This window comes from Rhinopithecus roxellana, chromosome 16 (assembly GCF_007565055.1).
Source record: "Rhinopithecus roxellana isolate Shanxi Qingling chromosome 16, ASM756505v1, whole genome shotgun sequence".
In the NCBI taxonomy this organism is placed as follows: Eukaryota; Metazoa; Chordata; class Mammalia; order Primates; family Cercopithecidae; genus Rhinopithecus; species Rhinopithecus roxellana.
In genome coordinates this window covers 23871344-23897399 of record NC_044564.1, presented here as the reverse complement: position 1 = coordinate 23897399, position 26056 = coordinate 23871344, and the positions used below count along the sequence as shown (strand labels likewise).

Here is a 26056-nt window from a genome sequence, read left to right as displayed (position 1 = left end):
CCTACTGAAGCCTGTAATCCCAGCACTTTGGGAGGCCGAGACGGGCGGATCACGAGGTCAGGAGATCGAGACCATCCTGGCTAACACGGTGAAACCCCGTCTCTACTAAAAAATACAAAAAAACTAGCCGGGCGTGGTGGTGGGCGCCTATAGTCCCAGCTGGTCGGGAGGCTGAGGCAGGAGAATGGCGTGAACCTGGAAGGCGGAGCTTGCAGTGAGCTGAGATCCGGCCACTGCACTCCAGCCTGGGCGACAGAGCGAGACTCCGCCTCAAAAAGAAAAAAAGAAAAAAAAAAAAAAAAACCTACTGAAATAACAAATACCAAAAGTGCAAAAATATCCATTTCGCAGCATGAGTTCCAGAGCTGCTCCAGTTTAATCAACCAATATAAGTATCATGCATCCTTAAAGATTATCTATGTAGACCAAAAGGGAGCCTGGTCTTGCCTAGTATAAAGTCTAGGATGACTAATACCAGTGTTGATCATAATCCTGAAGGACACAATCCCAAACACCATAATCCCAAATGTTGAAGTCCCAAAAGATCAAAATCCCTAAAATCACAAGCTGGACAACATAAAATTTCAAATTCTGGGGAAGGGATTAGTACGTTTTTGGTTGTAAACAAGATATTTGCATCATGTTATACAGAACTATTATCTTGCTATTGTCTTAAGTATGGTTTAAAGAGACACATCAGGGTGCCAAGTTGCCAATGAGCAGAATTGTGGACTTAATTTTAGGTGTCAATTTTACTGGATTAAGTATTTAGAAATCTGGCAAAGCATTATCTGGGTGTGTCTGTGAGGTTGTTTCTGGAGATTAGTTTGTAAGTCTGAGTGGGCTCAGTGGGGAAGATCTGCCTTCCATGTTGTTGGGTACCATCCAACAGGCGGTGTCCCAGAGAGAACAAATACAGAAGGCAATTGGTCTGTAAGAGCTAGGATAGATTTTTCTTCTTAAGATGGAGTTTCACTCTTGTTGCCCAGTCTGGGGAGCAATGGCACGATCTCAGCTCACTGCAACCTCCGTGTCCCAGGTTCAAGCTATTCTCTGCCTCAGCCTCCCAAGCAGCTGGGAGTACAGGCATGCGCCACCACACCTGGCTAATTTTGTATTTTTAGTGGAGATGGGTTTCTCCACATTGGTCAGGCTGGTCTCAAACTCCTGACCTCAGGTGATCCGCCCGCCTCAGCCTCCCCAAGTGCTGGGATTACAGGCACGAGCCACCGCGTCCAGACTAGGACAGATTTTTCTTCTGGCGCCTTGGACATTAAAAATTTGACTCCATGACCACAATGTTGACTCTGTGTGTGAGCATTGTATGTGTGCATAAAAATGTTGAAAGTTCCTCAATAAATGAAGAGACGTCTGTTTTTTGTACACGTGCATTTGTGAAGAATAAAACGTTCTGAAGACCTCATCTCTTTGGGAGACAATGCAGTGGTTAACGTAAGTTTTTGAACCATCTCATCAAGACTTAGGTTTTCTGTCACAGTATTACAGTTGACCACAGTTATAAAGCTAGGTGCCCACAATTACCAAGCATAGTGACAAGCATTTATACACTTCACTTTCTGACCTATTTCTTTATGAATATGTTTCATCTGCTCATCACCGTTATATCTGTGCAACTGTTGTTGGTATACCTGAGTGTTTACCTTGCAAAAATGTTACTATTCCCTATTTTATCGTGTAAAGTGGCCTACGAAATGTTCTGTCGTGTTGTTTCTCAAATAAATACCCTTTTTAAAATGTAAGTAAATTTTTGAAGAACGTTTAGCATTTCTTCCAGAGCTATATTTTGGGATTTTGACCTTTTGGGATTGTGATTTTCAGAATTTTAGACTTTAGGGATTTTGATCTTTGGAGACTACAGTATTTTATTCAAAATTATGGTGTTCAGGACTGTCTTTTATGTCCCAAACCCAATCAACATATATTTAGTAATTTATTTTCTCTGCACTACTCTCTCTCTGGGTGAGGCATCATTGTACTGACCCCAGAAGCACTAAGTAATTGAAGAGGACAGTCTATTTTCTGTTTGGAAAAAAAAATTCAATACTAAAATCTTATATTAACAAAAAGTTTTGTTTTTTTTTTTTTAAATCAAACAAAGTACATAAAATAAAGGTGGGTACAACTCTAAGTGACCACCAACCAGGGGATGTTTGGGATTTTTAGATGCATTAAAAGGGAATACAGAAAATATCCACCTGCAAATAAGATTGTATTTTTTTGCAACCCTATGATTTTCAAATGCCTCCCCAACACAGTCTTTGGTCAGGATAAGGGATTCTGCAGGCCTAGCCTTACCGTTCACATCAAATATAGGTGGAGGGATGCCATATTCTCCACATTTGGAGCTCTGTCAGGTTGCTCCCTTTCCACCAGTCCTATCCAGTGATACTGCAGACACAGGGTGAGGCAACAGGAGATATCATACTGATGTTGATCAGGAGAGGAAGAAGGTGCAATCTTACTTCCAGGATTTCACATTTGGAAGAATGCCTTGGGAGTGGCGGGTAGCCCAAAGTTCTTCCCATGAAAAGAAGCAGGCACAGGGCCCAGGACTCAGGCTCCATTTTGACCCAACGTTTATTGTCCTTTTACAACATGTCATTTTTTGGTTTAGAAACTGCTTGTGATTAGTTTTCCAACATTAACTCAAAAGCATGTAAAATAAATCAACCTACTCTCTATATAAACGTTTACCCAGTAACTGTGGCCCCTACCAGCCTACCCAGGTTGGATAGGGGAAAGGGAGGGCTCGGGCAGCATTGAGTCAAGTGCAGATGCTTTACTGTGGCAGGTGGCAGTAGCGCCTTGGTTTACACCCCACACAGGTTCCCTGCACTGCCCCAAACTACAACAGAAATGGCACAGGCCCAAGGCCCAATTCCCTGTTGGTAATTCACTCTCCACCTACCAAATGAAAATCGCTTTTATTTTTTCGCTTTTGTTTTGTATTTTTGCAACAGAAACCCCCTGTCCAGAGTCAGACTGTAGCTGAACTGTTCAGACTGAAGAATGGAGCAGGCTGTGGGCGCACCCCTGGTCCCTCTCCTGGGCAAGCGCCCCCACCCCCAGGGAACAAGGTCCGGGCAGGCCAGCTCATTGCATGCTGGCCACCACCACTTAGCCATACAGGTCATCGTCATTGTCTTCTGTGTATACACTGCCACCTGTGCCGCCTCCACTGCCCTGACTGGGGCCAGCTCCACCCTGGTTCCCTGAAGGGAATCTGTGTACAAGAGCAAAGCCAAAAAAGACGGTTAGGACAGAGCCTGTGTAAGATTTCCACAACTACCCCTCTAGCTTCCTTAGGACTCCCATTCCCTTTTTGGTGTAGGTCCCCAAAGTAACTTAAGCACTGTCTAAGGCTCCCAACCAAGTTACCTGAAGCTGCCAAAGCCCCGACTCTGCTGAAGGGTCTGGGCGAACATCTCGTACTTCCGAATGTCATTGTCACTGACAGAACGGCGCGCAAAGCGCATGGCTTCTTCAAAGTGATCTCGACGGATCTCAGGCACTGGATCATCCTCTTCTACCTCCTATAGTTGGTAAACACAGATCACTAGGGCTTAATACTTTAAAAGGAAATGCCAATGGCTTTCAGTGCTTACCACATTTGGATTACATCCTACCCAGTGGTCTCACTTTCAGAGACGTATATACTCTTAAATATACCCAGAGTTTCCCAATGATTGCAATCCTACTACTGGAGCACATTATTTGGGCTGCTTATTCCCTTCATTCAAATTCTACTCTCTTCACAGCCCTGCTCAAAACCTATCTCTTCCATTGAGAGACCAATTGCTGTGACTTATGAGACTGCTTCCTAGGATTAGTTCATCAGTAGTTTTAAGCTTTTATGGGAGAGAGAAGGACGGTCACAGACCCTTCAAAACAGAAAGCAAGCCATTTATCTGCTCATTCAGTAAGTCCCACGTTTGGAACTTAATGAATTAATTAAGGGTAACACAGGACACAGTGGAAAACAAGTGAGATGACAGAGATCCTACCTTTATGGAGCTTACACACACATGAATTTGTCTTTTCATTTTGGGAGGTCTGTGGACCCCATCCCTTCCCCAACCATCAGGGATAGGTATATGGGTCTCATCTCAGTTCAAAACCTTGCTCTGCAGCTCACGCCTTTAATCCCAGCACTTTGAAAGCCCAAGGCGGGCGGATCACAAGGTCAGGAGATCGAGACCATCCTGGCTAACACGGTGAAACCCCGTCTCTACTAAAAAAAACACAAAAAACTAGCCGGGCGTGGTGGCATGCACCTGTAGTCCCAGCTACTCGGGAGGCTGAGGCAGGAGAATGGCTTGAACCTGGGAGGCGGAGGTTGCAGTGAGCCGAGATCGTGCCACTGCACTTCGGTCTGGGCAACAGAGCAAGACTTCGTCTCAAAAAAAAAACAAAAACAAGAACAAAAACCTTGCTCTGTTTGGTGCACTCTCATACTCTGATTTCCCTCATGGAGCTTGGTTCAGACAGAGAATGGAGCCTGCCCATCTCTTCTCGGCCTTATTTCAAATTGAATGGATTCACCTCAGTATTCTTTATCTTTGATGCCCTATTAACATTCTTCTCAGATGATCTTTTCAACAACTTCTACTCTCAACTCTAGGGCATGGTGGTGGCTGCTGCCTGGCTCCCCATGAATGGCACATCTGGGGAAAGGATACAGACTCACCATTGCTGATGGGTTTGTCTGCCTCTCTCGTTCTCGCCTAATCTCACTTTCGATGGATTCACGGATGGCCAGCTTGCAAGCACGCTGGCAAATCTCTGTAAGGTCAGCTCCAGAGAAGCCATTAGTCATTTTAGCCAGGAACTCCAAGTCCACATCCTAAAAGAAGCAGCAGAGCTACCTTAGCATTTAGCCTCTTCTCTCTTGAGATACACAGATCTTTGGGCCATCCAAGCACTCCCAACTAGTTTGCCCCTTCTTTGGCCACCCCATTTTATTCCTGATTCTAGATTATCTTAATACCCTCAAAAATTCTACCTTCCCTTTAGACCAACCCTAACCCCAAAGCAATCTTGTCCAGAACCCAAAGAGCACTCCATACCAGACTGAGGACTCATACAAGTTTCCCACAGCCCACGATCCTGCACCTGCCTTGGCAACTGGTGACTTGCGCAGGTTAGCCTTGAGGATGGCAACACGTGACTTCTCATCAGGAAGTGGGATGTAGATGAGCTGATCAAGACGGCCAGGTCTGAGGATGGCAGGATCAATGATGTCAGGCCGGTTGGTAGCGCCAATGATGAACACATTTTTTTTTGTGGACATGCCATCCATTTCTGTCAGGATCTGGTTGATGACTCGGTCAGCAGCCCCACCACCATCTCCAATGTTACCTCCACGAGCCTTGGCAATCGAATCCAGTTCATCAAAGAATAGCACACAGGGGGCAGCTTGGCGGGCCTGTAGGAGGAATGGATTGATTCAAGCATTCACAAAACTAGATCTCTCGGCCAAACATGGTGGCTCACACCTGTATTCCCAGCACTTTGGGAGGCCAAGGTGGGAGGATCACTTGAGGCCAGAAATCCGAAACCAGCATGGCAACATACTGAGACTTCATCTCTACAAAAAATAAAAAATCAGCCAGATGTGGTGAAGCATGCCTGTAGTCCCAGCTACTCAGGAGGCTGCAGTAGAATGGCTTAAGCCCAGGTTTCAAGGTTACTGTGAACTATGACTGTACCACTGCCCTCCAGCCTGGGCAACAGAGCCAGACCCTGTCTCAATTTAAGAAAAAAAAAAAAAAAAAAAAAAAAAAACACCAGCTCTCTCACAACTCAGAAAGAAAATCAAGTGACTTGCTGTCCAGTTGAGCAGCCAGCAATAAGAAGGTTTCAACCCTCTTAAAGAAAAACAGCCTCTATTCCTTGTCCCCAGGCAAATCAATAGATAGCTCAGCCTACTGTAGCTCACCTTGTCAAAGATTTCTCTGACATTGGCCTCAGACTCCCCAAACCACATGGTGAGAAGCTCAGGACCTTTGATGGAGATGAAGTTGGCCTGGCATTCATTAGCAATAGCTTTGGCCAACAAAGTTTTCCCACAGCCAGGAGGTCCATAGAATAGAACTCCCTTGGAGGGTGTCATGCCAAACTTCAGGAATTTGTCTGGGTGCTCCACAGGATACTAGGAGGAAAAGGAAAGAGGGTTCAAGGCTACCTCCACATTGTGAAAGAAACCTAACTAAACAGAAGCATCTCCTCCATTACTTCATGGTGTACCCAATGGTATCAGATCCAGCTTCTCTAGAAGCAGACTCCTTAGTGCCTCAAACCTAAGAACACTAGGTTCCTAAGTCGTGCTCTCACATCTCTTGCAGCAAACGTGTTGACACCCTGAGATCACCAAGGTCAATTACAATGTATTGAGGCAGTGACTCACCCTGGACCAAGTTACCCTACCTGGACCAGCTCCTGAAGCTCACGTTTGACATCCTCTAGGCCCCCGATGTCTTCCCAGGTTACCTGTGGCACCTCTACCACAGTTTCCCGCAGTGCTGATGGGTTACTCTGGCTCAAGGCCCACTAGAAAAGGAGGGAAAACTGGGGATGAGACTTACCAGGGGAGGGGTCAAAGCACATATGTGTGTACCTGAGGCAAGGGTGTGGTCCTTACCCGGAAGTCATCCATAGTAACTGCTAGAGAGTTCATGACCTCGGCATCAATGGTCTCATCCTCTAGGTCAATGAGATCCATCTTCTTGCGGATGGCTTGCAGAGCAGCCTCTGAGCACAGGGCTGCTAAGTCAGCACCCACATGCCCGTGAGTCTCATTGGCTACCTGCAGAGAAAGATCTATTTACTGTGCTGCCTCAAAGACCCAGTTGCCGCAGGAGGCTCAGAGACAATAGAATGCTTCCCCTGACTGCTATCCCTGCGTCCTCTGATTTCCTTGAATATATATACTAGCAATACCTTTATGGGCCGGGTTTTAAGTACTTAATCCTGGACTTGGGACCTAGAAATAAAGCTGCTCCAACAATTCTGATTTACTCTAAATGCAGCATCAAGTGAGAAAAATGCCAACTCCAATTTTCTGGATTTAATCTCAGATTACCTCCTTTCCCCTGTCCAGAAATAAAAACCCATCTCCTCACATCTAAACCTTATGTCTTTAGCCAGTTCCCAGCAACTGCCTAGAGATATTGTAATGCCTGGTCAGCCCTCATCATCACTTCACCTGTTCCAAGTCCACATCATCTGCCAGCTTCATGTTCTTGGTATGGATCTGAAGAATCTCTAAGCGTCCCGTAGCATCAGGAATTCCAATATCTACCTCCCTGTCAAAACGACCTGTGGGACAGTGCATGAACATAGACAGGGCTCGTTTCTAGTCCAGAGGTAAGAGACAAGCCTAGGGTGACCAACCATCTCAGCTAGCACAGGATTGTCCTAATGTTAGCACTGAAAAAGTCTCAACCCTGGGAAACCTTTCAGTCTCAGAAAACCAGGGTGGATGGTCACTGTAGACAGGACGCAGGATAAAGGAAAAAGAACCCCAGATCCAATCACTGTGAAGGGCTTCAAGAGGATTAGGTGACTTAGATGAAGGAAAGAGGTAGGACCTAAGCAAGGACATGGTCAAAAGTATCTGGAGTCCTTACCAAATCGCCGTAGAGCTGGGTCAATGCTGTTGGGTCTGTTGGTTGCTGCCATGACAATCACATGTGCTCTCTGCTTTAGGCCATCCATGAGGGTCAATAACTGTGATACGATGCGCCGCTCCACCTCACCATGAGTCTGCCAGAACAGGATGTCTGGTCAGAAGTGAAGTCAGGGCCTTTCAACCCCCCACTATCCCTTCAGGTAAGCTCCTACTTTCTCTCTTTTGGGAGCGATGGCATCCAGCTCATCAATGAAGATGATGGCAGGAGCATTCTTCTCAGCCTCCTCAAAGGCTTTACGAAGGTTGCTCTCAGACTCACCAGCCAATTTGCTCATGATCTCAGGACCTGAAAGGATACAGAATGGAGGCAATAACAAAATGACATTCTTTCCCAATTCCCCCCAAAAATCAGTTATCTTGCTTTTTTGGCCCAGAGACAGGTCCTGGGTGAGAAGGTGGTAACCTATGACTACTTCTCAGATCCTCTATCAGCCATTATCCCAGGATAGCCACCAGGCAAGGCTGGAGAGAAGCCCAGGGACTCAGTATACTCTTCTCACAGTTGAACTAGAAGTGTAAATGTGACAAATGCTCTAGCCAGAGCAGGAGAGATAGCACACCACTAAATAGCATTCTCCAAGAGCCAGTGATCGAAGTTCATTTTCCCCAAACTCTCTCAAATCACTAAGCATTCACCCTTTGATTTCTCGTTCTAGCTTGCTCCTGCTCTTCAGTCTGTCCACAATCTTTCTCAAGGGGGGTAGGACAGGGAGCACTAGTGTAAAATATCTTCCCTTTGTTGCTCATCTGTCTGTAACATACCCAAGCAGAATATGCTAGAAAGGTGCAGGAGGGCATGGGTGCAAAAAGGATGCGTCCATGAGTGCTCCAGCTCATGAGCCCAGTTCAAAATTGGGTCTAGCTAGACATAAGATGAACCAAGTATCTTACCATTGATCAAGAAGAAAAAGGCTCCAGTCTCATTTGCTACAGCTCGAGCAATCAGGGTCTTTCCTGTTCCAGGAGGTCCGTAAAGCAGGATTCCCCTAGGAGGCTGTGGACCAATGCAGAGTGGTGATTACGTTCCCACCTTCTCCCAAACCCTCAAATGGCTTAACTAGGGCTCCAGAGATGGGGAGAATCAGGCTTCAACCCTGACAATATTAAGAATAAGCCCTCAGCAATAAATGCTAAACAGACGATTTACCTTAGGCCACAATCATTTCTATTACTAGCAGGGAAAATACTGCTAGAAAGTGGGCAATATTTATGATTGCAACTTGCATAGGAGACTAAGGGCAGAGAAACTCTAGTACAAATGTATTTGAAGATACATGACTAGGGAAAGGCAAGAGGCCATTACACTAAGGGCTCGATTTTAGACAGACCAAGGGCCAAAGACTAGCTAAGCCATTTAAGAGAGCAGGGTCTATTTTCTTCATTGCCAGAGGATCACTCACTCCAATAACCATGCCCTCCAGAATTTATCACACTGGAATGGTGTTCCTTACAATCATCAATTTTCTTCTTTGACAATACCCTTTCTATGGCCCTATCCACAAGCAGAACATGTAAACTGTCCACATAGAAGATGAATTTGTGTGACACCTACTAGAAAAATGAGTAACTTCATCTTCAGTGTGTTCCATGATATAGAAAAGATTGGGAAGCTACACTCTAGACCAATAGTTCTCAAATGTTTCAGACTCAAAACCCTTTAACACTCTGAAAATTTCCTTAACTTCCTTACTTCTATTGGGTGACATTGCTCTAGTCAGGCTGGCAAACTATTGTGAGATTTGTTTTTACGGGGTCCATTGATACAATGATGGCTTTTATATTCTAAGAGTTGTGAAAAAAACCCATATATGTGTGTGTGTTTTGTGCGCACACGCACACGACAGACAATTTAATTAGCCTACTCTGGTCTAGACCATCAGCTCTAATGAATTTAGAGCCTTAGGTAAACTAAAGGATATATTATTGCCCCTCTAATCCAAGGCAATAATGAAAGCCATGTATGAAAACAGTCCCAGGATTAGACACTGGATATTAATCACCACTTTAGACTTGATCCCAGAGCTCAGGATGCTCACCTTCACACCAATTGCCTTAAAGAGGGCAGGATGTCTCAGGGGCAGTTCCACCATCTCCTTTATCTGAGCTAGCTGCTTCCTGCAGCCACCAATGTCATCATACCCTACTTCATTCAAGGACTCTTCCTCATCCTGAATGTGGAAAAGATAAAGAAAGGAGAAGGCAAGAATATTATATCAGCAAAAGTTGAGTTCCTCTAAATCATTCCACTACCTAGTGTGCAAAAACCTAGCGTATGAGCATAATAAGATTCTCAATCCGGCATGGTGGCTCACATCTGTAATCTCAGCACTTTGGAAGGCAGAGGTGGGAGGACTGCTTGAGTCCAGGAGTTCCTGGGCAATACAGCAAGATCCCATCTCATTAAAAATTAAATTTAAAAAAGAAGATTCTCCTCTAAAGGGATCCAGCCTCAAAGAACAACCACAAAAATCCCAAGGCAAAGATTTCCAGCACAGTCCTTGCCTCTCACATTACTCGTAGTCTTACTGAGAAGGGGTCTCTAAAATCTGAAGCTGGAAACCCTGGGAATGGGCAGAGGCCTGAAGCCACCATCAGCTTTACTTCAAAAATGGTTTCAATCACTTATATATTTTGGATTCAGTCTAGGTTTTAGAAATTCCTGACAGTAGGTACATCTAAGAAACAATTGGGCCCAGAAATGAATAGCTGGCAGGTCTCTCACCCTTGAAAGATGGTTAGTTCTCCAAAGAATACCCAGTCTCTTTTTTTTTTTTTTTGTCACCCAGGCTGGAGAGAAGTGGTACAAACTCAGCTCACTGCAACCTCCAATTCCTGGGTTCAAACGATTCTCCTGCCTCAGTCTCCTGAGTAGCTGGGATTCCAGATGTGCACCACCAGGCCCGGCTAATTTTTGTATTTTTAGTAGAGACGGGGTATCACCATGTTGCCCAGGCTGGTCTCGAACACCTAACCTCAAGTGATCTGCCCACCTCAGCCTCCCAAAGTACTGGGATTACAGGTGTGAGCCACCGCAGCCGGCCGAGCACCCAGTCTTGACAGTTACCACATGATGCCACACTGAGTAATCATGAAATCGGATACTAGAATCAGGGAGAAAACTCACCTCTCGTTTGATAGGCTCTCCTTCGCAGTGGATCACTGTGTCTGGAGCAACAATGCAATAAGGGCTAGGATCTGTTTCCACCACTTTGAACTCCACAGCACGCATCCCACCACGGACAAGAAAAATGTCTCCTATGAGAGCAAGCAGTACAAGCACAGTTAGGGGTGTCAACTACAAGACAAAGTGAGAACTCATCAGACCCTGGGGTCAAAATGCCAAACTCATTAGATATTGCCCTATCTCTCCCCAACTCCACCTGTGTTAATAAGCAGCAAGTAAGAGGAGAAAGGTAAACTGTGAAGAGTCCCTCTAATGCTCAAGAGGTCAGTCAACAAAACCCGACATGTCAGAAGACTATCGAGTTCTGACTTCTGCCATGTAAGTAGCCCAAGTTTTCACTACAACCACCAATGGTAGAACTGTGCACTCTGGACCCTGACCCAGCCAAAATGGACCACCTTCTCCTTCAGAGATCCATAAAGATAGCTTACTCTCCCAGAACAGAGAAGGGGAGAGATGGGAGCCAGGGAAGGATGGAGGAATGGAGCAGGGTAAGACATATGAATATGTGTGCAGAGTTTGCATGCGTGTGTATACAAATATATGAAAATGAGTCTAGTGGCCGGGCACAGTGGTTCACCTGAGGTCGAGTTCAAGACCAGCCTGACCAACACAGTGACACCCCATCTCTACTAAAAATACAAAAATTAGCCGGGCGTGGTGGCAGACGCCTATAATCCCAGCTACTCGGGAGGCTGAGGCAGGAGAACTGCTTGAACCCAGGAGGCGGAGGTTGCAGTGAGCCGAGATTGGACAACTGCACTCTAGCATGGGGGACAGAGCGAGACTCTGTCTCAAAAAAAAAAAAAGAAAAGAAAATGAGACTAGGCATGATGGCTCATGCCTGTAATCCCAGCACTTTGGGAGGCCATGGCAGGTGGATCACTTGAGCCCAGCAGTTTGAGACCAGCATGGGCATCACATTGAGATCCCGTTCCTTTTTTTTTTTTTGAGACAGAGTCTTGCTCTGCCACCCAGGCTGGAGTACAGTGGCCTGGTCTTGGCTCACTGCAACCTCCACCTCTTGGGTTCAAGCCATTCTCGTGCCTCAGCCCCCGAGGTAGCTGGGATTACAGGTTCCCACAATGGGGTTTTGCCATGTTGGCCAGGCTGGTCTCGAACTCCTGGCCTCAAGTGATCCACCTGTCTCAGCCTCCCAAATTGCTGGGGTTATAGGTGTGAACCACAGTGCCCAGCTGACCCCATCTCTTAAAAAAATAAATAAATAAATACAGGAGAAAAGCATAAAAGATTAAAAAAAAAAAAAAAAGAAAACGAGACGAAGATGTTCCAAGTTTTATTCCCTACAGTCAATAATCCTTAAGCTCAGAATTAGCTCTCACCTTTCCGAATGGGTCGATAAGCTTCCAGGAAGTACGGCTTAAGGTATACCTCAAAGAGATTACCAGTAATGCCTTCCACCGTGTCATCAATGGGCAGCACGTGGATACGTTTGCCGTACTTCACATCAGGGCATGGCTGGATGCTGAGGATGACAAGCAGACTCCATATTACCAACCACACTTCGGGCCCAAGCACTGGGTGTCCAAAAGGGCCTGGCTCAGATAGCTGATAGTAAGTGAAAAAGAAAAGGCAGGATGGCTTTAGGTGAAGAGAGGAAGGAGAACACGGTGGAAGTGAGGGCAAAGGAACAGCCCCACTCACTTCTAATCAGTGAGCCAAAATCAAGAGCCACACATTTAGAAACCCCACAAAGATATGCAAAGTCTTCAGTGAGATATCCAAGGATGATCCCCTTCTAGCTAATACTGGTGACCCAATATTCCAAGGGAAGGTCTTAAGCTAACAATTGTCAGAGTCAGTGAAACAGAAGTGAAAAAAACAAAATTATCTCAGCCAGGTGTTCAGAACACCTTGAGGAAGTGACTAAGCACCCCCAAGAAGAAAGCTACATGAAACTTAGACTCCATCAAAAAGAATCAAAAGCCTGAGATGATCCTGGCCAGCTGATGGTTGGTTGGGTAGGAGTGGCTAGAGATGACTCCAAGATGGGGTAACCTCTTGCCTAAAATTATGCAAGAACAAGCAAAATCACTCACACTGAGAACTATCCTGGGTCTGGCTCCAACTATTCCTCTCTCCCGGGTTCACTTAGGGGCTTAAAAGGCCTGCTAGCAGCTCACCTTCCATGTCCATATCCCCACCTCATTCCAACCCCAACACAAGCCATTAATTGGACATACTAGTGAGTAGTGAGGAGGTTATTTGGCAGATACATACACACCCTCGAGTGGTATCCTAAGCTAGGCTATAAGCATGATAAATTACACTTCTAGTAGGAAAAAATAAAGGCACCAAGAAAGTTACAGGAATGCCAATTTGTCTCAAGGGACCTGCAGAAATGGATTTTGAAGTCCCAGGAAGGCAGAACCAAAACCTAAAGACAATCCTGAAGCATAAGTCTTCCCATGACCAGGAGGCTTCCTGCATTGACAGGTTCCAAGAACTTGGTCCTCCCTGTAATACAAGGGTACTGCCTGTAATGCAGGCTATATCTGGCCTCCCATCCATGTGGAGCCAAAAACCCCACACACCTGATGACATCCCCCAGGCGTACACGAAGGTTATTCCGAACAACTCTATTCATCCGAATCTTCTCATCAGAACAAGTGTCATCAGAAAGGACGATGCAAACAGCTTCTCGTCTCTTCTTTCCTTTCAGCAACACTGTGTCACCTCGGAACAACTGCAATTCATCCATCTTGGGCTGAGGAAAGAAAGTTAAGGCCTTTGGGTCACTGGGCAGAAGGGGAGTAAGCAACAGCCCTGGAGATTGGGATTCCCAGTAAACCCCACTCTATCTGCAGTCTGCAAATAGAAATATCTGCAAAATGAGAAAAGAAACCTGGGCAAATCCCTCAAGTAAGTGCAGTAAAGAAAGACTAGTCTGTGGCCCCAGCTTACCTGGGACAAGGACACCACACTGTTGTCCTCATTGATGGCTTCATCAACAATTAACCGATTGGGACGGTTCTTCTGTTTGAGAATGGCTGTTGATAGGTCATCACCTTTTGAACTAGAAGCAGGAAATGGAGTCAGTCCCAGTAGATACTCCTGCCCCAAGGGCCTCACCAGTCTCTAAAACTCCTACTTAGGAAAGAAACAGTGAATAGATGAAGCTGTCCCTAGACCAGAGAGCTCAGATGAAGGAAAGGCAGCCAAGGTCACGAGGAGGAGTATCTAGTATACATTATTACAATACCCATTCCAGCAGCTCCTGGTATTTTGAGCATCAGTGTCCCAGCTATAAGGCTCCAAGTAAGTGATCCTGCCCCAAGAAGACATAATAGAAGTGGAGACTGAATAGTTATTAGAGAAATAAAAATAGTCTTAGACTTATAGAAGAGTTGTTAAGAGCAGGAACTCTATAATAGTCAGACCCATTGGGTCTGAATTCCAATTCTGCCACTGCTTAACTGTGATCTCGGGCAAGTTACCTAATCTCTGAACTTTGATGTCCTCCTCTATAAAAGAGAGACTATAACCCTTACCTCAGAGGCTTATTGTCTTAAGGGAGATAATGAATGTAAAATGCTTAACATAATAGCTGGCACATGGTATTAACAGTCACCATGATTAACAGTATAAAGCATAAGCTAACTTTCCAGGGAATGAAGTAAGCCAGACAACTTCCCTTGAGGCTCAGGGAGCTCTCAAGTCCTACCAAGCAAGCCTGGGGACAATGAAGCAGAATTACTGGCGCTACCCTCCTTATAGGCTAAACCTACTGATGCCAGGGCATTCCATAGTACCAAAGGAATGCCAAGCATAAAGACCATCATATTTGGAAACAACACTAACAGACATGAAACCGCCAGAAAGAGGCTCAAGGTCAAAAGGAACTTCACAGTAATTTCTGCAAAAGCACACAATTCCATAAAGTTGGCTCAAAAAACCAAAACCAAGAAATGCTGAAACATGGGGCAAATACAAATCCCTCTCACCCAAATCAAAGTTGACTGGGTCTATACTCAGTTTGTTATTTCCTACAAGACAGGGTCATTCACCAGACAGTGACACCAACTTATTACCTAGCCCATCTCCAGCTGTCACTTAGTAGACTCAAGTTCTCTCTTTTTTTTTTTTTTTTGAGATGGAGTTTCATTCTTGTTGTACAGGCTGGAATGCAATGAAGCGATCTCAGCTAACTGCAACCTCTGCTCTGCCTCCCAGGTTCAAGTGATTCTCCTGCCTCAGCCTTCCCAGTAGCTGGGATTACAGGCATGCGCCACCACGCCCAGCTAATTCTGCATTTTTACTAGAGATGGGGTTTCACCACCTTGGTCAGGCTGGTCTCGAACTCCTGACCTCAGGTGATCTGCCCACCTCGGCCTCCCAAAGTGCTGGGACTACAGGCGTGAGCCACCGCGCCCAGCGCTCTCTCTCTCTTTTTTAAGAGCTGCCTCCTGTTAGTAAGGCTCAGGAAAACATAAGCATTAACCAAAGTAGGAAGGCTAGACAATGAAGGAAGCCAAAGAAAATAAATTTTTAAAAGGAATTTCTTCATTCAACAAATTCATGAGTGTCAATTATGTGCCAGGCATTGTTCTAAGGGCTGGGGATACTGCAGTCAACAAAACAACACAAAATAGTATTCCCATTGGAAATATCCTCACAATTTCCAAGAGACAGAGAAAAGACACTGTGCTCAGCTAGGAAGCTGTGGGGTTCTTACATCTCTGGGTCCTGATACACCCAAGAGAAAAACAAACCCCATTCATCGAACAAAATGGTAGGCCTTCTGCTAACCCTCACACATAGGCTGCATTTTTAACCACTGCCTCTAAACTAGTTTCTAACGACAGTTTCCTCTGCTCAAATTTGCTTCCCCCATTCCAAAAGTGTGCCACTCTAGGCACGATGCTGCTGAGTAGGTAGACTTTTCCAATGCTTATCAACACACTGGAAGCCAAGCATGCTCAATGCGACAGCTGAGAGCAATGTAAACCCATGAGCTCTCCCACTCCTGTCCCATCAAAATACTCTTTCAGGGGTTGCCTTCTTCTTGCTTGACTTATAGAACTGGGACTGGAGAAAAATAAAATGCCAGATGCCTCTAGTCATCATAGTTTTTTATTTTTTGAAACGGAGTCTCCCTGTTGCCGAGGCTGGAGTGCAGTGGCGCCATCTCCCTCACTGTAACCTCTGCCTCCCTGGGTTCGAGTGATTCTCCTGCCTCAGCCTCCAGAGTGGCTGGGACTACAGGTGTGCGCCACCACCATGCCTGGCTAATTTTTGCATTTTAAGAGAGATGGGGTTTCTTCTCCTTGTTGCCCGGGTTGGTCTTGAACTCCCGACCTCAGGTGATCTGCCTGCCTCGGCCTCCCAAAATGCTGGGATTACAGGCCTGAGCCACTGTGACCAGCCAATAGTTTGTATTTTAATCTCAAAGTTGCATCCTAGGAAAACCTTCATTCTGCCTACCATCCCGTTAGGATGGGGATAGCCAGGACTCTGGCTCTGGAGATGAGTGGTATGCCCTTTTCTTAAGGTAAAGCCTCTAATTCCCCATCTATCTAGTGAGATCAGAGGTGTTAATCTCTAAAACAGTGAATTCGGCCTGACCATGGGCCAACAGCAGTTCTGGACACTCTTTGGGACCATTCTCCAGTCTTCTGTATGAGTCAATCCCTTTCCAGAACTGCACAGGGGACTCCAAGGGACTTGGAGGGGGTTCCGCTAAGAGTCATCAAGGTGACCAAGAAGTTAGAAACAGCTGGTGATTCCAGGTTCCAAGAATTTTAGATTTTTACTTTTGAAAATAAAGGCTGACTGCATATAAACCAAAAGAACACTTTCAGAATAAGTGACCCTTTTAAATAAGCAACTGAGTAATACTTTATCCCAATTCAGAAACTTGAGAAAAAGGAACACACTTCAAAAAACTACTCTCTTCAAGGAAGGAAGATAATTTGCATAGAAGAGTTTCCTTGGGCTGGTTGTTTTTTTTTTTTTTTTTTTAGCCTCTAAAAGCTCTATTCTAAATTGAATCGGCTGAGGTAGGTAGCCAAGTTTTATCTGACGCTTTCCTGGAGGATGGAGGTGGGGTCAGAAAGCCCCATAGCCCGGATAATTTCTCAATACAGCTAGCTGGGGAAAGCGGTGCGCGCACGTTTGTTTTTGAAGAGTTGGTGCAACTCAAAACTGCACATCACGAAAGCTGGAAATCTGGAAAGGCGCACAAAACACGAACTGAGATTCCAACTTTAGCAAGAAGCTAAAATGTTAAAGAAAAATTCTTTTCTCCCCACCCACTAATCATAACATTAAGGAAAACTGGCTCAAACTTTCTAATATGAACAACAGGCCTAAAGTAAGAACACCAGAAGCGAAAGGTAGGGCTCGCCCTCTCCCTAACAGTCCCTCACTACTCAGATCACACACAGAGGATGCCCACCTTGTACCGGCCGACATGGCTCCAAAAAGGCGGCTGTGAGCTTCCCTGAGCTCGCCGGGCCTTCCCCGACCCCGGCCTCCGCCTAGGTGGCAGGGCTCCTGAGGCCTTCACATGGCGCAAAGTCCACGCCCACCGGGCCCGGTTGGGGCCTCGGGCTCGTGGGGCCTGCTCTCTCCAGGGACCTAAGGCCTTCGGCGGGTGGTAGGCAGGACTGCAGACTGGCGCCCCAAGGCCCCGGGGTTCCGCGCCGGCGGTGTGGGCCGGAAGACCTCGTCAGGCCCGGACGGCCATTCCAAGAGAGCCAATCGGGCGGGCCGGGGCCTGCATGACACAGCACGATCCGGCCCCAGGCTCCGACCCGGGCCCAACGCAAGCCCCGCCTAGGGGGCGCGCGGGTGCGCAGCTGGCCCAGCCGGGCCTGCCGGGTCCACGGCCCCCCACTCGCTCGCTAGTTCCCCTTCCCTCTTTCCTGGTCTCCACCTCTCTGACGCGCCCACGGCCAGGCCCCGCCAGGCCTACCCAGCGCCGCGGGTCCCGGGGCGCGCCGCCGCAGCAAGCGGACGGCGCGCGCACACTCACTCGGCTCCAGAAGCCATGGCGCGCGCCTCTCCCGGCCGGCGGCTGTGGCGGCCCGCGGGTAACGGCTACGAGCGGTGGCAAGCGACCTACTGAGCCGGGGCTCGGCTCTCCCAGGCGGTGGGCGAGCAGCGGCGACAAACCCGCAAGCGGCTTCCTTCTCGCTTCCTCCCACCGGCAGCGAGGCGTCGGGCGAACAACGCTGGCTCCTGATCCGCGAGGTGGCAGTGGCACCGGCAGCGACGACTCAAACGACGGCCGCAGACGCTTCGCTGAGACTGAGCCGAGAAGAGCCGAATCATCGGAAGGGACGCTGTTCCCACCTCAGCCAATCAGCGTCTGTCCTGCGGACTCTCGCCCGCCTCTCCGTGCCTCTCCCCAGCAACCCGCAGACCGCAACCAATCAGGAAATTCGCTTGCGGCCTGGCTCCCGCCTCAGTGATGCGACACGCCTAGTAACGCCACGTCAATTGGCCGCAACGCTACGCTTCCTCGACGGATTGGAATTCTCAGCCAATCAACGAAAGGAATAGGGCGAGATCGACTTGTGAAAGGAGACCCTTTAATCCCTTAGAGGCGGACTCTCCCACTTGGCTCCAGTTCATTGGCTCCGGAGTTTATCCTCCTAGAAGAACGTGGCACAATAGACTGAACCCTTGTATTAGTCTAGTCCTGTTGTGGTAACCTATACATCCATCTTTTCCCAAAACCTGGGGATCCTCTAAGACGCCATCACCACCCTGACCCTTCTTGCTCCTTTCCAACGCTGCCTCCAACCAGCCCTACTCTGAACTTTGTGACTAGCACCCCACTCCTACCCCATTGTCACTGCACCCTCTGGTAACCCCAATCCCACACCTTTGCAGTTTCTCAGCGCTTGTGCCTTTCTTCCTCCCGTCATTAATATTAATACATTATAATAAGGCACTCAAATCCAGAGAAGTCAAAGGGCAACCAAAGAACACACAGCCAATTCAGTAGAACCCAAATTAGCAAGAAAACTGTGTATGTTGGGACTTGAAAATCCTTAAGCCCCAAATAACAGGGGTCCCTGTTTGCAGTCAACAGGCAGCTAGCTTTTGGTGGTATGCCAACTCAATTCACCTTTCACCTTCTAGCCACACAGACACATTTGACTGAGACGAGTCCAATTTCTAGAATTTGGAATTAGGAAGGGAATGAGAGTCACTCTGAGAGAAATCTGCCTGTCTCTAAGTATCAGGTACCTGCTCTTGTCCTGAGAAGCCTATCTAGACCACCCTTCAGACCCAACTCATTGTCACTGTCCTGGGCTTTGGGGCTCTGCATTTAGGCAATGTTAAGGACTAAAGCCACTGCCTCCTAAGGAAGGATTATTGTAGCCCTTTCCTCATACCCAGACTTCAAGTTTGTAAGGTAGACGATGTCAGGAAAGGGCATCATAGACAACTAGCACTGACCTAGACGGTCATGAGCCTTCCCACGCAAGTATATGTAGTAGGCAGACAAGAGATAAATATGAAATTTTACTAGACAAAAGAAAAGGGGAAACAGGAAAAAAGGTGCCTCGAGCGAAGCCAATGACTTGGTGGTGGCAGAGATTGTTTCCTCCAAAACCAGAATGGTAGTAACTAGGGCAAATTTCACAGGCCTACCACCAACCTCACCAGTCCAGAAATTATATAGGAATGGTCACATTCCTAATGATGGTGAAGCAGAAAGCCCTCCCCACAGAGAGACAGCCCAATGGGGCCCCAGCTCAAGCTCTTGGAAACGTGGCAGCTACAGGTCACAAGACTTTGGCAGAGATGTCCGAAACTCTTCAAGGAAGGCATCCCGATCAGAGGGGCGGATCCAGCTCAAATAGCTTTCTAGGTACAGGGGGAGAGACCTGGAGAGCAATAAGGATGATGCCTAAGGGTGAAACATTGGCAGAAAGCTGGGCAGCCATGCCCCCTCTTTCAGTGTTCACCACCCACAATAGGTCCAAGGACTCTAGGACACCAACTGCCCCTCAGCCCCAAGCCAGCAGGCCTGAGCCTCACCACATAGCATCTTCCTGTGGCCCCTTAGTTTGGGCCTCCAGCCTCCACCAGAGTGCAGTGGCCTCATCCCTCCGATCTAGCCTCTTCAGAGTCTGAAGCAGGTGAAAGTAAGTGTCTCCATTACCTGTAGCCCCAGCCCAGAGTACAGAATCTTAGAACTTGACATAATCTTAGGCATTGTTTTATAAAAAGGGAAACTGAGGCCTAGAGAGAGGAAGTATCTTGCCTACACTCACATATGGAAGCAGGGGCAGATCATTCACAACCATTCCCATCCCAGTGTCCATCATCTGTCCCCTACTCCTGTGCAACCCACCCCAGCAGAGTCATGGTCTTTGTGTCTGAGGATATTGGGGAAATCAGGGAACTCTTGGGAGCCCTGCATACACAGTGTATGTTTGAACACCTGGATATATCCCTAGGTGTATATAGCACAACCCAAATCACCCCTCCTGTCTGAGAACATCACTCGTACACTTATGCCTAAGTATTTCCCATGAGCTTCTCTGTCCTTGCACATCTATGCATAGCTGATGTCATGCAAGTATACGTACCTGGGCACATCTGCACACCGAGGAGGAAGTCCTGTAAGGCTTTGGTATCCTGGCCGCTGGCTACCCATTCCAGTCCACGACTAATGAGGGCGGCTGCCCGAAGCTGCTGCAGTGCCACATCTGACTTACATCCTTGCTCACAGTTGGAAGCTGCCCCTGGGGACCACTCCCAAAATCAAGAAGTGTCTTCCCAGCCTCACAGTCACCAAAACCCCAAATCCTCCTCTATTTCTTCTTGTGTCCACAGTCCCTTTCTCTTAAGTCTCCTGGTGGGCTGGGACACCTTAAAGGGAACCCCCTTCCACCACTACCACTTCCAGGAGGTAAGAGGAAAACTGAAAGTCTAGATCACCTTGTTCTTTTTCCTCAGGTGTGGTCCGGAAGAGCAGCTCGAGACACCTGAAGTAGGACACGGAACAGGGGTGAAGAGGAATCAATTTCAGAAACTCTAGGGTGAGTAGGTGAACATGGAGCTCACCAACTCAGGTCCCAATCAGAAAATCATCCCTCCACACCCCTTCTAGGACCCCGGGCCCACCTGCTAAATTCACTAATTGCCACTTTTTGGGCACCCAGTTGTACCCAGGCCTGGCCCTGAAGCAGGTGGGTGGCAGAGACCCAGAGTGGGCAGTATGGCAGTTCCTTGGTTCCTTTTCTGGCATCTTCCCACAGCCGGGACATCTTGGGTAGCAGAGATGATGTGCGGCTGAGCAACTCCTCACATAGAGTCAAGGCATCTTGGGCTCTGCCTGCCTGGATCAGTGCTACCGCTGCTTCCAAAAACACCTCAGGCATACAGGGCCCTGGAGGGGAGGGGGGTGGGGAGAACTGGAGTGGGAAGAAGAGGCAGTGTCTTCAAAGGCATAAGCCACCATCCCCAACCTCTTCACCAGGCTCTGGTACCATGCAGAGTCCTGGGCCCCCAGACTGGACAGACAGAAAAGAGGGAAAAACAAAAAATTGCAAAAAAAAAAAAAAAAAAAAAAAAAAAAGAGGGAAACACAAAATCCCCCTCTATTCCAAAGGGGACACCAACCCTTCTACCCCACTGCAGAGAAGCTTGAAGACACACTCACCCTTGGCTCCGAACTATCCAGCAACAGGGCCAGCAGGTCCAAGTAATGCTCTGCAGCGTCCTCTGCCCTAAGGAGTCAGAGCCCATAAGCCTCACCCTAGGCCCTAGCAGGGCCCTGCAAGGGTCCTGAGAATGTTCTCTCTTAGCTAACAGAGGGATGCTCATGGGCCCTGAGGAGGAGGAGGGAAGGGAAGGTCTTAGGGCTCCAATTCTGGCTCAGTATAGATCTACCCGTTACAGAATTGACTGGGGAAGAGACTTCAGAGTGTCAAAGATAGTGGGGGTTAATGTCTTAGTGAAGAGTCCTCAGTTCAGGTCTAGAAGCAAGGTAGGAGGCTGAGTAGTGGTGACCTATGTCCTTCCACTGCCTCATTCATCCCCCAAGTCACAAGAACAAAAGCAGAGTCACACCCCAGGGGAGGCATCAGAAGTGGGAAGAGAAGCTCAAGTGAGCAAGGGGAACCTCACCTCCCCGTCTGCAGGCACCTGCTTGCTAGTATGTGCTTGGCCTGGCTCTGAGTGCCACAATGAAGGGGTGAGGCTAGGTCAGGTGGTGGCAGTAGTAATTCTACCTCAATGAGAAACTGTGGGGCTTTGGAACTGTAAGGGACATTTAAGGCCTAAAAGAGAAAGAAAAAAATTGTATCTATAATCTTTGGGAACCATACTTCCTTATACTTGGATCTTGACTAGTCAAGTCACCCCAACACAAGCACCTCAGGAATTCTCCACCCTATATCTTCACCTGGCAATTCCCTACCTCAACTAGCAGCTCCAGACTTTCCAGCTCTGCTGGTGTGTCCCCCAGTTGCTGATAGAGTCTAGAGGCCTCCAGAAGCGGAGGACCCCAGGCTGATCCCTCTTTCAGGGCTGCAACCAAGTACAACAGCGCTCTCTGTGGATTTCCCTAGAGGGATAGGAGGACACGGGCCTCAGCTACCCTTACACAGCAAAAAGCTATACATAATGCTTGTGGTTTCCCCAATCCACCCTAGGACTGTCTTTACCATCTTACGGTGACAGGACCCCAGTGCTGTGTACACCTGGACCAACACAGGCCGTGGACACAGGCCTGAGGCCACTTCATGAAGGCTGCTTAGTGCCTTATCTGGGTTCCCTGTGATCAGCTCCTGGAGACCTGAGGACAATCAGGGTGTGAGCTTGGAGAGGCCTATAGAGCAGGGGTCATGATGGGGGACAAGGGTCTAAGAAGCCCATGGAACTGAATGGTACAAGAGAGGGCATGAGTCTGGAGGACCACTTAAGAGAGGAAGAGATGAGTCAGGTTGCTAGCTGACCTCGGCGGTAGGCAAATGCGGTCAGGAGGACATCCTTCAATCCCTGGGCATCCTGCAGGGTCAACGGAGCATCTAATTCCTCAGCTGGGGGACTCCAAGTTTTCAGAAGTAACAGCAGATCCTCAGAGGCTCCACTCTGGGGAAAGAAGGACAACCAGAAGCTCCAAGCCTACAACCTCCCTGTCTTCTCCTATCTCCATCATGGCTAGACCTTGAGCTCAAGGGTCCTCTTGATCCTTGAGGACACAGGCCTAAGCTACCCTTACAAAGCAAGAAGCTATGCATAATGCCTGTGGTTTCCCCCAATTCTAAGAGATAGACAGCTATGAGGCAAGGATTTAAAAAAGAAAGAAAAACCTGGGGCAGTGATGATCTACTACTCTAGCGTGGCTCCTCACTCAGGGCAAGGACCATATTTGAGTTACCAGTAAGGAGACTAAGGCTGAGAGGTGACTTCAGCAAGATCACTAGAGCCCTATCCCTATCCCCCCCAAAAAAAATTTTATTTTTTTTTGAGACAGGGTCTCCCTCTGTCACCCAGGCTAGAGGGCTGGAGTGCAGTGGCATGATCATAGCTCACAGTTCACTGTTGCCTCCACCTCTTGGGTTCAAGTGATCCTCCTACCTCAGCCTCCCGAAGTGTTGAGATTACAGGTATGAGTCACCATGCCTGTCCCATTTTTAAAAAATACTAAGAGAATCCCCACAATGAGAGACCAACCAGGGCAAGGTCACCCAAGAGTCCCAGAGAGAATCTAGGTTTTCTGACCACCAACCCAGCCGCCTGTCCAGTACATGATGATGCTACTGCAGCTGGAGAGAAAGGAGGAGGAAGGAAGGAGGAGACCCTCAGCTTCAGGTCACTTTCCCTATTACCTGGCTGTCATTCAGGGTCTCTAGCAACAAGGCCAAGTCCCCAAGACGGTCAGCGCTCAACCAGAGGGCAGCCTGCAGGCCAGCCAGGCGGTGCAGGGCAGATAGCAGCTCTGGCAGAAGGCAGGAAGCACGAAGGGCAGAGTCCCACAGCTCCCTGAGCCCCTGTTCCAACCTGGGCCCCCGCTGCTCCTGCGTCTCCAGCACTGTAGAGTATACACACACACACAGACACACACACAGCTGAGGTAGGACCTCATCCTCCATCTCCCCACACACTCTGGCTTTCCTCTCCTGTAGGACCCCAAAGGTCACAATAATAATACCTCAACCTGGTCTGAGTAGTACAGAGAAGGGCACTTCTCTCCATGGAGGTGACAGATGTTGTTGATCCTCCCATCCCCCTGCAATAACTTAAACCCAGACTGAAGCTGGCAGGGGAATCGGGAACAATCTCTGGCCCTCACCTCTCTCTAGGCCCCGCTGGATATCCTGGGCCTGATCCTCTGTGAAACCCTGGGCCAAGCTTGCCCTCAGGATAATGAAGTTGCAGATGACAGTCAGCTCCAAGGGGAGAACAGGAACTGCGGCAGGGAGCCCTGGAGCAACAATGTTGGTCTTACAGACTGCTCCCCCATGGAAGATCTTCCAAATAAGATCCCAACCCAGAGATCACCCCACTCCAACCAAAAATGGCCAAAATAAAGAACCCACCCTCCAGCCGATTAGCTAAGGATTAAAAAAAAGAACCCAACCTTTGGACAGAGAGTCTGGAAAGGGCAAAAAAGTTATCCAGATCAGACCATCCTGGAAATCATTTTTCAAATGCCACTCTGTGCGTAAGGAAGAGAGGGATTTGCCTGTACAAAGATGATTCACTCCAGTACCCTCTGTGCCTTAAACAGGACTCCCTGCCCCCTGAGCAATTATGTCAATGCCAGAAATGCAGGAGCAGATGAGTCTCTGGCTATGGAGGAGGGGAAGTGACCATCCTGGGGAGGACCTGCTTACCTTGCAGACTATGGAGGAGCCCTCTGAGACCTTCCAGTGCATCCTGAGCCAACTGTCGTCGCCTCAGAGTCAGATCGGAGTTCTGAGCCACCTGCCACATGAGGGAGAGGTTGTCATTGAGGATCAATCCTTTTTTCTCCCCTTGCAGCAGTGGCAAGGGATGCATTCTCCAGTCATTTCTGGCTCTTTGGTCAAGCTCAGCCCCTCCCCATCGGTTGGGGTAAATCCACTGCAAACCCGCTTTCAGGGATCTTGGGGCTGCAAACCGAGGGTGCCACCAACCGTGTTACCTTGGCCTGTCGAACGAGCCGGTCATTCTTTTCCCTCCACAGGTCCAGGCAGCTGGAGCCCACAGAGGTGGTCTGGCGGGACATGGTGGCCGAAGCTGGGCCCAGACACCTGAAGCGGACTTGGGAAGGGTGAAGCTGGCACGCCCAAGCTCTCAACCCCAGCGGGGAGGGGCCTGGGCACTTCCGCACCCCGCCGAGCTCCTCTGCTTCCCTCGGGGTCCCAATTCACCCGCCCAGGCTTTCCAGGACAGATGGGACGCTCTCTCAGCGCGGCCCGCCCGGCTCTCAACCTCGCCTGTGGTTGGCAGGGCCTGCGAAGCTCTGGGCTGCGGTTGGTCCTCTTCAAGAGTTAGTTCCCGCGGGAAACTCGGGGAGGAAGCGAGTCAGCAACCCCCGACAGGTAGGCTTAGGCGGGCTAGAAGCGGGGGCCGTGTCTGGGGCAGTCGCACGGCCGGCGGTGCGGCCCGCTCGGCCCTCGCGGAGGCCACAGCCTCGAGAAAGGGTGGCGGGAGCGAGTCTCGGCTCCACAGACCGTGGCTTGCCCCTTCCTCGCTGCCACACTCCCAGGTCTGCCTGGGTTCCCGCTTCCACCGAGGGCCGGCCGCGAGGTGCATGCTGGGAGTCGTAGTACCGCCCTGGCGTGGAACAGCCCCCGCGCCGCCCCCGGCGTGGAACAGCCCCGCCCTGGCGGACGGTGTTTCCAGAAAACGCTGACTGGAGACGAGCGCGCTCCGTAATCGTCCATCCTTTCTCTGCTCACTGTCGAACACCAACATGCTCACCACGGTCGGCTCTCTACCTCGTGTAGTCTGACTGCTGGCAGTGCCGCTCTGTACTTGCACTGCTCAAAGGTACCTGCCCAATCCTTTCAAATTAAATAGAATTGAATATTCATATGCAAAAAGAAAGAAAAAAGGCAGGAAAGAACGCTACCATACATACATACATACATACATAACATCAACTCAATGGATCACAAACTAAATATAAGAGCCAAAAATATAAAACTTCTAAAAGAAACGTAAACCAGCCTAGCCAACAT

The 26056-nt window shown here is 48.5% G+C and overlaps 2 protein-coding genes across 3 annotated transcripts; both read right to left on the bottom strand.

Moving 5' to 3' along the window:
• Nucleotides 1-2072: 2072 nt before the first annotated feature.
• Nucleotides 2073-18915, bottom strand: VCP (valosin containing protein). Of its 2 annotated transcripts, none has more exons than XM_010385821.2 (17): nucleotides 17314-17763; nucleotides 13821-13932; nucleotides 13451-13623; nucleotides 12239-12381; nucleotides 10836-10966; nucleotides 9748-9879; nucleotides 8603-8705; nucleotides 7864-7997; nucleotides 7650-7785; nucleotides 7226-7338; nucleotides 6662-6826; nucleotides 6448-6570; nucleotides 5960-6172; nucleotides 5138-5446; nucleotides 4709-4864; nucleotides 3400-3554; nucleotides 2073-3244 (listed from the first exon to the last, which is right to left on the bottom strand). In XM_010385821.2, the coding sequence occupies exons 1-17, from the start codon at nucleotides 17328-17330 to the stop codon at nucleotides 3139-3141; spliced, it is 2421 nt and encodes an 806-aa protein (XP_010384123.1). In that variant the 5' UTR covers nucleotides 17331-17763; the 3' UTR covers nucleotides 2073-3138. The 2 variants fall into 2 exon arrangements, with proteins under 2 accessions (XP_010384123.1, XP_030775943.1); XM_030920083.1 differs by lacking the exon at nucleotides 17314-17763 and adding an exon at nucleotides 17893-18915 and having other exon boundaries at nucleotides 2075-3244.
• A 465-nt stretch (nucleotides 18916-19380) lies between these two features.
• Nucleotides 19381-25638, bottom strand: FANCG (FA complementation group G). The gene is made up of 14 exons (XM_010385822.2): nucleotides 25015-25638; nucleotides 24725-24815; nucleotides 24181-24312; nucleotides 23717-23919; nucleotides 22841-22976; nucleotides 22550-22680; nucleotides 22303-22449; nucleotides 22011-22162; nucleotides 21544-21610; nucleotides 21006-21295; nucleotides 20820-20866; nucleotides 20468-20623; nucleotides 19914-20037; nucleotides 19381-19759 (listed from the first exon to the last, which is right to left on the bottom strand). Exons 1-14 carry the CDS (start codon nucleotides 25096-25098, stop codon nucleotides 19651-19653), a joined length of 1869 nt encoding a protein of 622 aa, XP_010384124.1. The 5' UTR covers nucleotides 25099-25638; the 3' UTR covers nucleotides 19381-19650.
• Between the last annotated feature and the right edge of the window lie 418 nt (nucleotides 25639-26056).